Raw genomic sequence first — 13,870 nt, 5'->3', positions numbered from 1 at the left:
GAAAGCAGAATCCAAGTGCAGACATCTGTCTCATCCCTGGGTATCTCTGATGTGCCCTCCTATACACGTATTTTAATTTTTATTCTAAGGCGTGGTCGCGTTAAAGCAACACTGGTCACCACTACCTACATCATTTATTATTGCACAGCTCGGGAGTAGATCCCTTATGCTAAGTTTGGACCAATGAACCAGAATTTTATGTTTTCCGACTGGAATTTTAAGAGTCGTGGCAACATTTCTAGAAACGACAAAAATAGAAAAGCAACAAAACTGTCGCCATGATCTCTCCGTGGTGCTGAAGCAGCACTCCTTTGCCCTGCACAGTCACAGTCTCACTCAGGCTATAATAGCATTTCCCTTTAGCCTTTACGTTACCATTCTAATAGTAGATGTCTTTTACTCTCAATGTTAAATTTCTGTTAACTAAACGATGTGCAAGATTGGAACACGATCTTCAATCTCCTAGTTTTTATATAGATTAGTCAGCATTAAAAAAACTTATTTTAGACCATAATTATAATTTCGTAATTTGTCTTGTCATTGATTGTGCCTTGGGGTGAAGACAGGGCTGAGTCAGAAATCTGTGCTTACGTTGGGTTTTGGCTTAAAGCCGGCCACCGGACCTCGGAACTACATTTCCCAGAACCGCAGGCGCGCCGCCCGTGAGGCGGCGCATGCTTACTGGAGACACAAAGTCTCAGCTTCCTGCTAGTCGCGTGGCCGCGAGCTGATGACCGGAAGGTAAGTGTGCACTCTTCCAGGTGGGCTGCTTTGAGTTTTAGAGAGGAATGAGCAAATGGAAACTAAATGACTATCTCCTGCCCCGGTACTTAAGGGCTTCAGGAAGGCGCCGGTGGGTGAGGTGGGACTTAGGACAGCGCGCGTGTGTGTCGTGTCTGGGACTTCTTGGAGATAGGTCCCACCAGCGGGGCTTAGATTCTGCAACTGGCGTTGAGGGCCTCTGAATTGCTCAAATACAAACAATAGTGTAGCCCAGTAAAGAAAGTATGGGAGGAAGGCGTGGCAGAAACTAGTTTATTTTGGGTTTTGCTCTACGCTATAGTTATACAGAGTTAATGATCATAGCGCGTTTTGAACTCTTAATCACGAGGAAATGTTTATCCACACCCCCCCCTTTTATTTTTTTTTTTTGTAAACTTCAAAAACTCCGAGGCTTACTAATTTAGGGTGGGTGCTTAGTACACCCAGGAATTCCCTTTGTGGGTCCACCTTCCAAATTTTATTGGTAAACCTAGTGTACTGGGCCAAGTCTTGGGGTCATCCCACTTAAATCTGCCTCATGACTGGGTTGATCTATGCTTAGGAGCTAAACTGGGATTCATACCTTCAAAACCCCTTTGATTTAATTTGAACTTTGGGTCAGGCAAACTTTTTTTTGTTTAAATTAACTGTTTTGAAAAAGCTGTTCTATTTTTAATCCTGCACCTAGAATTGAGTCTAAAACTTTTTTTGTGCTCTGCATGTATGATGGATCTTGCTGAATTACAAGGTCCTTAATTTGTATCCCCAGGCATTTGTGGCATCGTCCTTGCTCAGATGTACTATTGGAGTTTGCAGATTTTACTTTCCTGATGTCAGTCCCTCCACAGCATTTAGCTATTACTGATTATCTTTCTTCCTGATCATGTCCAGCTGTGGGTGGCCCTGGGTCAATGTATTCTATCTCTAGCCTCAGATATTGTTTGGAGAGTGTTTCAGCAACTAGCAATGACCAGGACTATTCATGTTTATTTTCTTTTTTGAATAAACACTTTAATAAAAACTTCAGGCCCACATTTAGTGCTTGAAATAGACAACTCTGATCTTTAGGTATTCCTTACTAGATTATCAAGAATGTAAATTCTAGCAAAAACCCAGAACTAGTGTTTTGATCTGTACCCAGACAGTTCATTTCTGTGTCTTCATGTCAGACTATATACAGAAACTTTGAGTATCATTAGATGATCAGAGGAAGAGCTGGCTGAGGTCCTCTTACACTGGGAAGTACTTAAAACAAGGTTCAAACTTATCATTTGCCAAATTCTTTAATAGTTGAGCTTAATACCCACTAATTTAAAAAAAAAAACAAAGTTTACAAGTCTTTTCAAAATGGCACTACTTTGACAAAATTCACATTTCAGGTAGTCCCCCCAACTCCCCAAATTGCTGCATTTGAGAATGTCAGTTTAGAAATCTAAGTGGCGTATGGTACCTAATGTGACATAGGAAGGACCAGTGAAGTCCTTACCCTGTGTTCTGCATGCTTTTCTAGTCAGTTGTATTTAAAAGGAGAGAGAGAGGAAGAACTAGGTTATCCTAAATACGATGGAAGGAGACAGGTAAAAAAGACTTAAGAAGGAGAAAGAGGGAAAGGAAGCTTCTTAGGCATGACACCATTTGCAAGGTCACAACGGACACCCCACCGAAGGGCAGATCTTTTCTTCTCAGTTGGTACTAGGTAATTGTTTGGAACATACACATGTTGAGGCTTGGACTGGGGTTCTGTTCTGGAAAGCATTTGTCCTCGGACATTCCAGCGTAGCTCCTTTCTATGATCTTCACCAGGAAACCGCATTGAATCCCAGTCCCTTTTGTATTCAAAATATCTGGCTACTCGGTCTATCTTGCCCCGGTTTCTGCTTAACTGATCCAGCCTGGGGAGAATAAAGGATTTGGGTCTGCTGGCAACAATCAAGTCTTGTTCATAAACAGGAGGGCCCATTTCTTCTCTTCGCAGATAGCAAATGAGCTGGTTTTCTTGTGAAATTCCTTGATATTCACGTGGTAGGTTAACTTGATATTCATGTGGTAGGTTAAGTTTCTGTGAGGCATCATTTGGGGATTCTGTGCCTTCTTGAAATTGTAGGTTCATCAGCTTGTGTCGTAAGTCCCAGAGATCCAAATCACTTTCTGTACCAGATTCGGACTCACTGATAACAGACTCATCTGTCACTAGTACTTCCCCATCTGGCTTTCTGCGCAGAACCTTTCTCTTCATCACTGGCTTTCTGCATTTTTGGGAAGCCTCTGAAAATGTTGATGAAGTGAGGCGGCTTCTGATGTGTGGGCAGTGCAGCTGTACAGGCAGAGTAGGTCTCTTTCCTGGGGTCACTGAGGCTTTACTGTAGGGATCATACTGGCTAGCCTGGGCTTCTCTCCTAATATCTCCTTCGCCCTGCCCTGCACAGATATGTGTAAAAGCTGTAGCAGCAGCTAACATTCGTTCTTCTGGGTCCATACTGGCCCATTTTTGTCCACCGGGTCCTATCAGGTGCTCCATTGCTTCTTCTACATTATAAGGCTGTCTGTAAGAGATAACAACTGGTCAGTTTCCATCTCATTAATTGCTCATTATTGTCTCAATTTTATAGTCAAATGGAAAATCCAAAGCAATAATAAATTCAATAGTTGTGGTAGAGTTCTATCTATTCCTTGCTGTCATGTCTACTCTTTTCTTACACTGTTACTGCCATGTCACATTTAGTGGCTCCTATGGTATGGGCTGAGTTCTGGCATATGGAAAGCTTGAGACTCCATGTAATGGAACATGATGCTTACTGAACATTATATAACATGCTTAGAGGATGCTTTATGCATATGGCATTATTCATGTTTATTAATCCATATAATCCTTATATTTTAGGATGAGTTCTTTTTCATAGGAAGCTTCAGGAAGTTAACTTGCCCAAAGGTAGTAAACAGCAGAGCTGGAATCATGCTTTGGCAGTCTGAATCACACTGAGTCTTTGCTTTTACTCCTAAGTGATAATGGCCTGAAGATCAAAAAAACCAACATAATGGGCTGTGCACATACATAAAGCACACATATGTATGCATATACTCTGTATATATGTATAAGACAAATCTGTCCTAATAAAATTCAACCACCTAAACACCTAGTGGTTGCTTTCCTGACTGGGATCAAGGTAGTTTTATCTATTGCTTGCTACTTTGCTTTCCCTGTGCTTCTCTTGAAGTTGAAATACATGCTTATAGTTTCAAAGGATTTCCCTCCTTGATGAAACTTCTCTCTAAAAGACAGTTTCTTAGCAGTTTTCTAATTTTCCGTATTAACACTAAATTTTTTTTCACGAGAAAGGAACATGGCACAAAATCTTTCTCTTTGAATTGTGATTCAGCTGTCAGCACATGAAAACTACTTTACCATTTAATGTTGTATCAGATTTATCCAGTTCCTTATTTACACTAGACTTATAGTCACTTGTTAAAAGTACAGCGAGTACCTTGTAAGCTTTTACACACTTGCACAAGCGTGTAGCATAGGTTCAATTTCCAAGATGGGATTACCTGTGAGTTTTCCACTCCTCCACAGTGGTATACCATCAAACTTTCTAATCCTTGTAGACTGTTCCACAATTAATTGTTCTCAAATACTTGAACATGTTTTACTTAGCAATGCCTTTCCCCTAGGGATACAGCTTAGTGACTGACTAATTGCCCAGCATATCATACAGGAAGCTCTAAGTTCAGTTTTTTTTTTTTTTTTTTTTGTCTTTGTTTCTTTTGAGACAGGGTTTCTCTGTAGCTTTGGAACCTGTCCTGGAACTAGCTCTTGTATCTTGTAGACCAGGCTGGCCTTGAACTCACAGAGATCCTCCTNCCCCCCCCCCCCCCCCATGTTGGGATTTAAAGGCAAGCGCCACCACTGCCTGGCTTCTAAGTTCAATTCCCCACCAGGCTTTCTCTGATAGTTTAGTAATATTAAAAACGTCATCTCCCCATATTTCTTCTAGTAATTTTAGATTCACCTGTAAGATTTTAATGTTTAATTTTTCATCATAAACTCCAAAGATTAGAAGGGAACCATTTAGTCACAGTCAGCCCTAGAACAGATGTAGAAATGCTATCCAAGTAATTTCAGTCATAAATTAGTTAGAACTACCTAAGTGTTCAGACTGTGGTATTGTTGCTGTTTGGTTACTGAAATACATGAGAAATTTCAACTTCCAGATTTAAATTATGTCACACTAACTCTTGTATAACTGTTATAGAAATCTTTTATAAACGTAAGAAATTTGGTTGTAAAAAAGCTAATAGTTATTACCTTTTTTCTGCCATTACAACTGCTTAAAGAAAAATTTATCTCCAGGTTCTACTTCTAATGTGAAATATAATCATTTATTATATTTCTTCAATTAAGACAGCTTCTATTGGGCCACCTTTAAAACAAAACAGAACATTAGATAACAATATATATGCCACTTACTTGAAATATAAAACAATAGAAACAGAAGTAGTCATAAGTAGCCCATATAAGTAATTGTCACTATTAAAAATACTGTATAAATTACTGAGAAATCAAGAGGAAATGTTATAGGGAGGAAAACATTCTACACAAATCATCTTGGTAAGGAATAGAGAAATGAAATTGAGGCATTTCCCTACATTTTAAAAAATAGGTGCATCTTTCCCTTTTCCTATGTGAAGTAGCCAGATAGAATGTAAAAGGACAGTGTCTGAGTGATGAATCCATACTAATTAAACTACCTTGGGCAATCTAAACCTACACTTTTAACATCAAATTAAATCTGAGTGTTCTTTTGTTTTCTCGAAGTAGTATCTTGTTCTGTACCCCTGATTGGCCTAGAACTTGTGCCCCCAGGTACTGGGGACTATAAGATTGCACTGCCATGTGCAGCTTAGATGATAACTCATTCATGTGACACTAACATCTCCAAAGGACCAGCCACTGGAACTGATGTATTACTTCACTTTTTTTTCCCATGCAGGACCTGCATGATTTCTTCCTACTGCTGTCATGGCTGAAAACACAGACAGAAACCAGATTGAGAAACTTTTAAACAGAGTAAAGGAACTGGAGCAGGAAGTGAAAAGACTTAAGAAAGAACAGGCCAATAGTATCAAAGACTCAAACATCAGAGAAAATCCTTTAGGCTCTGGAAAAGCTAAGCGTGCATTTGATTTCAGTGCTCATGGCCGAAGACATGTAGCTCTAAAAATAGCCTACCTAGGCTGGGGTTACCAGGGCTTTGCCAGTCAGGAAAACACAAGCAATACCATTGAAGAGAAACTGTTTGAGGCTTTAACCAAGACCCGACTGGTAGAAAGCAGACAGACATCCAACTATCACCGGTGTGGTCGAACAGACAAAGGAGTTAGTGCCTTTGGTCAGGTAAGGGCCAATACCTTATTTCTCAAAGCACGTAATAATGGGAATCTGAGTGTACATACTGAGTCTTTAGATCATCTCTGAAACAGTTTCTCTCTAATTCTACAGGTGATTTCTCTGGACCTACGTTCTCAGTTTCCAAGGGGCAGGGATTCAGATGATTCTAACTTAAAAGATGAAGCTGATGATGTTGCTAAAGAGATCCGTTATACCCACATTCTCAATCGGGTGCTCCCTGCAGATATCCGAATATTGGCCTGGGCCCCTGTAGAGCCTAGCTTCAGTGCTAGGTTTAGCTGCCTTGAGCGGACTTACCGCTATTTTTTCCCTCGTGCTGATTTAGATATTGTAACTATGAATTCTGCAGCTCAGAAGTATGTTGGCACTCATGATTTCAGAAACTTGTGTAAAATGGATGTGGCCAATGGAGTGATTAATTTTCAGAGGACTATTCTGTCTGCACAAGTACAACTAGTGGCTCAGACTCTGGGTGAGGAGAGAAGGCAAGAACCTTTCCAGTTATGTCAATTTGAAGTGATTGGCCAGGCATTCCTGTATCATCAAGTTCGGTGTATGATGGCTATCCTCTTCCTGATTGGCCAAGGAATGGAAAAGCCAGAGATTATTGATGAATTGTTAAACATAGAGAAAAATCCTGAGAAACCTCAATATAGGTAAGTTAAACCAAACTCGTACATTCTTTTCTCTCCCATGATTACTGAAATAATAATGTGGTTCATTAAACTTTATACTATTAGATTTTATTTTGTGTATGGATGTTTTGTCTGCATGTATGCCTGCACACCACTTGTGTATCTGGTAACCACGAAAAGGGTGTCAGATATTTTAGAACTGGAGTTACAGAAGGTTGTAGTCCACTATGTGGGCTGGAAGAACAGTGAGTGCTCTTAACCACTGAGCCATCTCCCCAGCTCCCTTCACAAACTTCTGATTTGTAGAATGTTATGAACATATACTAGATTTTTCCATTAATAAGGAAATAGATATTTGGACTGGGCTTCTAATTCCCAGCTTCTGAAATTATAGGGAAGGTAGAAAAGAGGCTTTTCTTTTGTGAACAGGCTGTGGCTAAACAGTGATACCAGTAGTTCATTCCTAGGCTGAACAAATCTGGATAAATAACCGGTCTTAAATTTTATGGTATGGGGAGCCAGAGCATCTTATGGATTATCAACCCACATCTTGGTTATTTGTTGCTACTGACATTAACTTAATACCAATCAAATTGATCATTGCTTTTTTTTTCCTTACTTTTAAAATGAAGTCACAGTTGCTCCAGATTAAGACAGTGTTGTATTTTCTTAGATGTTACTAACCAGTGGCATTAGTAGATCTTCCTTGTCCCCTTAATCTCAACTAAAGCTCGGTATTTAAAAAAGAACTATTGGCTAACTGCTGTGCATTCTTGCATTTGTTTCTCCTTAGCATGGCTGTTGAATTTCCTCTAGTTTTGTATGACTGCAAATTTGAAAATACCAAATGGATTTATGATCACGAGGTTCAGGAATTCAATGTTACCCACCTACAACAGTTATGGGCTAATCATGCTGTTAAAACCCACATGCTATATAGCATGCTACAGGGACTAGATTCTGTCATGATAACATGTGGGGCAGGAACAAAGACGGATGAAGTAACAGAATGGAGAAACATTAAGTCCTCTGTCATAAAGCAAGCTAGTGCCTTTGTAGAAGGAGTGAGAATGCGCACATATAAGCCCCTCATGGATCGCCCTAAATGTCAAGGACTGGAATCCCGGATCCAGCATTTTGTACGTAGAGGACGCATTGAGCACCCACATATACTCCACAAGGAAGAAACAAAGACCAAAAGGGACTGTGCTGACACAGAAGAAGAAAATAATGTTTCAGAGACTCCAACAAAGAGGGTCTGTATAATAGATGCAGAAGTTAACACTACTGTATAGGCCCAGCAAGCTAGGCTCTCTACCAGGACAAGAAGCAACAACCAGCTAAAATTCTAAAGACTGGCTCATAAAAAAAGACCTAACAAGTCTTAAACAGTAAAGGGTCTAAATATTCTCTAATTCCTGTCCAAAAGAATTATGAAATGAAAAAGCAAAAAGCACTTGTTAGCTATACCCCTGGAAATCTGTGCCTTGAATTTAAATTCATTAAAGCCTGATACTACAAATAACATATGTTCCTTTTTCTTTTTTCTTTTTTGCTAAGTCAACAGCATCTCACACTTGAACGTTCCTTTTCAAGGCAAACGAGATAACCACTTATGGGAAAGATCTTTGCCAGAGTGTCTTACTTTCTTATTAAATTCCACCAATTAAAGATTGGATAGATGGGTTTAGTGCCAGGTATGATGTAGTACGGTATGTCTTTTTTAAAATGTTTATTTATTTATTAAGTATACACTGTTCTGCCTGCAGGCCAGAAGAGAGCACCAGGTCTCATGGATGATTGTGAGCCACCATGTGGTTGCTGGGAATTGAACTCAGGACCTCTGGAAGAGCAGCCAGTGCTCTTAACCTCTGAGCCATCTCTCCAGCCCAGACAGTATGTTTTTAATGAGGCAGCTAGTGCAGAGGCTGGCAATTTTTTTCTACCAAGGGTAAGAGTAGATATTTTAGGTTCTGAAAAATAATGTATGTTGCACTCTTCTTATGACCCTTTAGAGATGTCAAAACATTTTTGGATTTTGTTGGCCAAGTTCTGGAAGTTCAACTTTGCAGAATTGGGAGACAGAGGGGTAAAATCTGTTTTGAGCCAATCAGGTCTACTGGCACACACCTATAATCCCAGCCTTGGGTGGAAGCTGGAGGTTCAAGGCCAGCTGGGCTTATTATAAGAAACTCCTCAACCAAACAAGAAAAAGTTTTGATTCCATGGTAGAAAATACAAGTCCTTTCTAGGTTTGGAAATTAGCACATACTTAGTGTGACTACAAAGGGACGGAAGCCTAATTTAGGTCAGCCAGTATGTCAGTCATATCTTACGGGGTCACTAAGAAGTTTTAAAAGCAAGAAAATTATGTAGCTAAAGCACTGCTAATATGCAAAAATAAGAAATTCTTGACACATTGTCCTTTGTAACAATGCCATAGCAAACGAACTTAAAAGATTCCTACTTTAGTAACTGTCACTGCAAGTGTTCTTCACGTTTACTAGACATGTTTATAAAACCCAAATGTTTGTCAATCAACCAGTAACTAGTTTGTTTTTATGTTCAAGACTCAGAACGGATTGTATCTTGATACTGCTCAATACAAGGAACACACGGACAGTTAGAACAATATTTACAGTAATCTGGGGCTTCCTTAAGTCCTATAGCTCCTAGGGGTGGAGTATATAATCACAGACTTGTGGGCGTTCCAGGCTTAGAGGATAAAGTGGGTGACTTGTGCAGAAGAAGTGCAACACGATCACAGCTTTCACAGCCTCGCAGAGGAGCTAGGAAAGCAGTGATACCAAGTGACTTAACATTTCTGGTCAACGTAACATTCTAAAAGGAGTTGCTTTGTCCTTAAATTTTTAAGTCTTTAATGTCTGTATGTGTGTGTATCACATGGGTGTCTTTAGAGGTTGGGAGAAGGCATCTTAAGATTGGGCAGTTGTGAGCCATCACTGGGTGCTGGGATCTGTTTGAGCAATTTCTTACCATATTTTGGCTTGCCTTGACTTGAGTTAACCAAAAGGAAAAACCTAGAAAAGAAAAACAGACTTTAAGAAATAGCCCATATTTAAAAAGTCCCCCTTCCAAAGCCCTAACTAAAAGGTGTTCTCAGGAGTCTATAGAAGCCAGAGCCTAAGGCTTTAAATTCGAATAAAGTTCTTTTAAGACGCTCTGAATCTAAAAGAATGATTCAGTGACCTTATGGTTGATAGGCATCTCAGAAGAAGCAAATGAGAATTCCCCAGAATGTATGTTTGCAAAATCACTGAAGTAATATTAAAACTCAAAGATAGGAGTGATGTTGGAGAAATGTAAAGAAGGGCTTAAGTTTTACTTTCTCCATTTAAAAAGGTTTTGGAGTTTAATTGAAATATGTGTGCGTCTGTCTCTCTTCTGGAGCTGGCCTGGGACGATTGTGGACACTAAAGCCCAGAGGACTTTTAAATGGCATGTTTACAAAACATTGATAAGCTGTTGTCCTTTGTGTTCAAACTACATTCCCTTTATTTTACCCCTCAAATGTGGTGGTGCAACTTTTCATAAGGTCTACAGGTTATGGTCAGTTTCTTTTGATTCTAATAAAACACGACAATCTCACCAGCTAGAGAGAAACTTACACAGAAGCTAAACCACCAATCTTATATTTTGTGAATGACCAAAATACCTATTTTTTTTTTTTTTAAATCTTAAGCAGTGTATTGGTCCAGGGTTATTACCTAGTTACAGCTGAAAGGATTCGGAGGGTGGATTCGGATATAACTGAAGTTATGGTGTAAGTTAACTTCCAAGTCGAATGACACCTGCTTTCTAGGAAATCTCGTTACCCAGCACAAGCTTTAGCGTTCACTTTCATCAGCATTGCGTGTTGAAAAACTTAACCTGAAAGGGCACTGTTTAATATTTTTGTTTGCATTATTATTGTACAGCTTTTATAAGGTTTATCTCTACCCGGGAAACAGTCACACACAGCGGGTCCTTCAATTTTACCCGCTATCCTAAATCCTAAGCAAACGCTACGGAAGGCTGGCTGTAGGTGTGAGCCCACAAAAGGTGTAACCCGAACGTAAGACGACTTCCCTGCTCTTCGAACAAAAACACGGGTCGCACCATCTGGCCGTGGGCGTGCCGGTTCCCCAGGGACCGGTCCCCAGCCTCCACGCTGGCCCCGAGGGCTCAGTCAGCTCGCTCAGCCTCCGGGCAAGAGTGGCGCGTACAGGGTGCACATTGTGACCTGGAGGAGCTTGGGCGGCCTCTGCACCAGGCAGCCCACGCCGGGATTTACCTTGAATGCAAGAGCCCGGCCAGGGAGGGGAACGCAAATCCACGCGTGGCGGTCCAGGGAAGGAGCACGGGCCTCCGCCGCGCCCTGGCCCAGGAAGTGTCCCCCGCCGCCGGCTCCGCGCTCGTCACCAGCCGCCACCACCGCTGCCGCGGGTTGGGTCGTCTCCTCGCCGCCCAGTGAGGACCACAGATTCGCAATCACACGGGGGACAAATCGCCCTCGCTCACGCTCAATGCCGTCGTTAACGGTCGGCCGTTCAAGTTTAAATCCCGGAGCGAGCCCACGCCCCTGGCTCCGCCCACCAGCTCTCTCATTGGCGTAGAAGCCAGACGTCTTCCACGCTTACATAGAGATTGGTGCGTGTTTTCTTTCGGCCCTCCCCCGCGGGCCCGGAAGCGGAGTACGGGGCGCGGAGCTGAAGTGGGAACCCGCCGGGTAGTGGCGCGGAAGCTTTGGCTTTGGTTCCCTTGGTGTTAGCGGGGCGGATGGACAAGGGGCTGGCCCTGCTCGGTGCTCCAGCCGCCCTTGGCCGCAGTTGGCGGCGGCGGAGGGGAGCGGAGGGGAGGGTTCTGGGGCGCCGCTGGCCGGGCTCGTGGGTCCGCCTTCCCTGCCACCCGCTGCAGGGCGTCCTGACCGGTGCCCCCGCAGCCCTCCTGCGGCACAATGTGCTCTCTCCCGGAATGCACTATTATTACCCTTTTTCTGAGCGTACTCTTGACAAAATAAAAATTTATTTATTTTTTTTAAATTATTAGCTGACGCTTTGAGAGAGGGAGGGAGAGAGAGGGTATGTGCGTGCCTGGAAAGAAAAAAAGGACCCCAGTGCTTTGGGAATTGCTGAGGATAAGATCGGAAAAGAGACCCCCCCCGTACTTCAACATTCTACTCATTGGGATGCTTCGAGTCTAAAGTATTTTTTTATCCAAATCCTTACGGTTTTATTTTCTATCATAAATAAGCAGAGAAAACAATTTTATTTTTTAAAATCTAGAAAGCGTAACTCTTTCAAACACTCCATCCTATCGTTTACGTAGCTCACTTTTTCTCAGGACCTTGATTTATTTAAGAAAAGTGGGTGAATAAAATCGAGATAATGGCAGAGATAGACCGGATATTTTTTAGTGACTGCCCCTTGACTGAAACATTAACCTCTTTAGGGAACACATTCTTTCCTCGGGAACAAATACTCTGTCTTCATGTTACACTACAGATTTTTCTTTTGCATAGAACGTCCAATTAACGTGTCCCAAGAGGAAGGCTTTATTTTTATTTATTTATTTAACCTACTTTTTGACTTTCAGTTTTATCCCTATACCTCAAGTTAGGAGCTTGCTGTGTAGCCCAGGCTGGCCTGGATCTCAAGATTCTCTTCTGTCTGTCTTCCACTAGTATTGCAGTTGTAGGACTGTGCCTCACCTACCCACAAATGAAGATAAACCTAGCAGTCCTATAACCACACTTCATACATGATAGTTCAGATGGTTTAATGTCCATCTTTAGTTTTTCACTTGCTTCTCCTTAAAGTCAGAATCCATCAGATTTGCACATTGTGAGTTTCTTTTATTCTAGAAACAGCTCCATTCCCCTCCTTGTACCTTACTTTTTAAAGGAGCCAGCTTATTGGACTGTCTTTCTCCTGACACGGTTCGCTTTTGTTTGCTCCTCCTAACTAGGTGTAGTTTATTTTAGCCCGCCAGCATCTTTGTAGATTCAAATATTTTCAACTCGTTATATAGTCATGCTTAAGTTAACTAACCTTCATGATATCTTTGCTTCCTTACCCCTTTGCTGGCATTTTAAGATCCCCTTAACTACAATTATCAGGTTATATCCTGTCCCTGTCATTTTCAATATTTTTCTTCTTTGTCTTCTCAGTATAGAGGAATAGCAATAATGACAACAGCAGAATGAAAACAAGCAACTTTCTCTTGACACCGCTGCTGCTCTTTCGCTTTGTCTGTTTTCTTTTCTTCACTTTCTTGTTCAGTTGCTTCTGAGTTTTGCCTCATCTGTAAACTCAGGCTACTTTTGACAGTCGCCAGTGAACTTAACAGACATTGGCTTCAATTCTCTTGCTTAGTCCCATGATTATTTATCCAATAAATATTTATTGGGCACTCATGCAATTTACTGTGATTTATGTTTTGGTGATTTGATAACTGAATAAAAATTTCAGCAAGTGAGAAACTGGGAATGCAGGATCTTCAGGTTGAGGCAAGCCTGAACTATATAATGAGATTGTCTCAAAACACAAGAGGCTGGGGATGCAGCTTGTGGTCGAGCACTTGCCTAGCATGTACAGGATTCTGGGCTTAATCCTTAGTAACAAAAACAAAAGACACATACTGTGGGACAATGGTCTTGTATCCTGTAAAGATTCATCACTTGTATTGTTTTAATAAAATGCTGATTGGCCAGTAGCCAGGTTGGAAGTATAGGTATGGGGGAGGCCAGACTAGAAGAATTCTGGGAAGAGGAAAGGCTCAGTCTGCAGTCATCACCCAGACGCAGAGAGTGCAAGATGGGAATGCCTCACTGATGAAAGTTACCAAGCCATGTGGTTAACACAGACAAGAATTATGGGTTAATTTAAGATGTAAGAGTTAGTTAATAATAAGCTTGAGCTAATACGCCAACCAGTTTGTAATTAATGTAGGCCTCTGTGTGTTTCTTTGGAACTGATTGGCTGCAGAACTGGGTGGGACAGAAACCTCTGTCAACAGGCACAGTCTCAATCCTTAAGAAACTTCTTGTCCTTTGGGAGTAATTGAC

General features: G+C 41.4%; 2 protein-coding genes across 5 annotated transcripts; one reads left to right on the top strand and one right to left on the bottom strand.

The window, feature by feature from the left end:
* The first annotated feature begins 691 nt into the window (after positions 1-691).
* On the top strand, positions 692-8,329 carry Pus3 (pseudouridine synthase 3). Of its 3 annotated transcripts, none has more exons than XM_050120048.1 (4): positions 692-741; positions 5,751-6,154; positions 6,260-6,825; positions 7,598-8,329. In XM_050120048.1, the coding sequence occupies exons 2-4, from the start codon at positions 5,780-5,782 to the stop codon at positions 8,097-8,099; spliced, it is 1,443 nt and encodes a 480-aa protein (XP_049976005.1). In that variant the 5' UTR covers positions 692-741; positions 5,751-5,779; the 3' UTR covers positions 8,100-8,329. The 3 variants fall into 3 exon arrangements, with proteins under 3 accessions (XP_049976005.1, XP_049976007.1, XP_049976006.1); XM_050120050.1 differs by lacking the exon at positions 692-741 and adding an exon at positions 805-826; XM_050120049.1 differs by lacking the exon at positions 692-741 and adding an exon at positions 831-853.
* Positions 1,160-11,358, bottom strand: Hyls1 (HYLS1 centriolar and ciliogenesis associated). 2 transcript variants are annotated; one of them, XM_050120051.1, is made up of 4 exons: positions 11,099-11,358; positions 9,802-9,845; positions 5,066-5,180; positions 1,160-3,305 (listed from the first exon to the last, which is right to left on the bottom strand). In XM_050120051.1, the coding sequence occupies exons 3-4, from the start codon at positions 5,077-5,079 to the stop codon at positions 2,351-2,353; spliced, it is 969 nt and encodes a 322-aa protein (XP_049976008.1). In that variant the 5' UTR covers positions 5,080-5,180; positions 9,802-9,845; positions 11,099-11,358; the 3' UTR covers positions 1,160-2,350. The 2 variants fall into 2 exon arrangements, with proteins under 2 accessions (XP_049976008.1, XP_049976009.1); XM_050120052.1 differs by lacking the exon at positions 5,066-5,180.
* Between the last annotated feature and the right edge of the window lie 2,512 nt (positions 11,359-13,870).

The sequence above is a fragment of the Alexandromys fortis genome, unplaced genomic scaffold, assembly GCF_014885135.2.
Source record: "Alexandromys fortis isolate MF-2015 unplaced genomic scaffold, M_Fortis_MF-2015_v1.1 scaffold_168, whole genome shotgun sequence".
Taxonomy (NCBI): Eukaryota; Metazoa; Chordata; class Mammalia; order Rodentia; family Cricetidae; genus Alexandromys; species Alexandromys fortis.
Note: the sequence above shows the minus strand (reverse complement) of the source record. Positions and strands in the feature narration are given on the sequence as shown.

Coding starts and splice junctions, on each gene's coding strand:
- Pus3 (XM_050120048.1), top strand. CDS start 5,780: ATGGCTGAAAACACAGACAGAAACCAGATTGAGAAACTTTTAAACAGA. Junction 6,155..6,259: donor GAGTTAGTGCCTTTGGTCAG/GTAAGGGCCAAT, acceptor CTAATTCTACAG/GTGATTTCTCTGGACCTACG. Junction 6,826..7,597: donor CCTGAGAAACCTCAATATAG/GTAAGTTAAACC, acceptor GTTTCTCCTTAG/CATGGCTGTTGAATTTCCTC.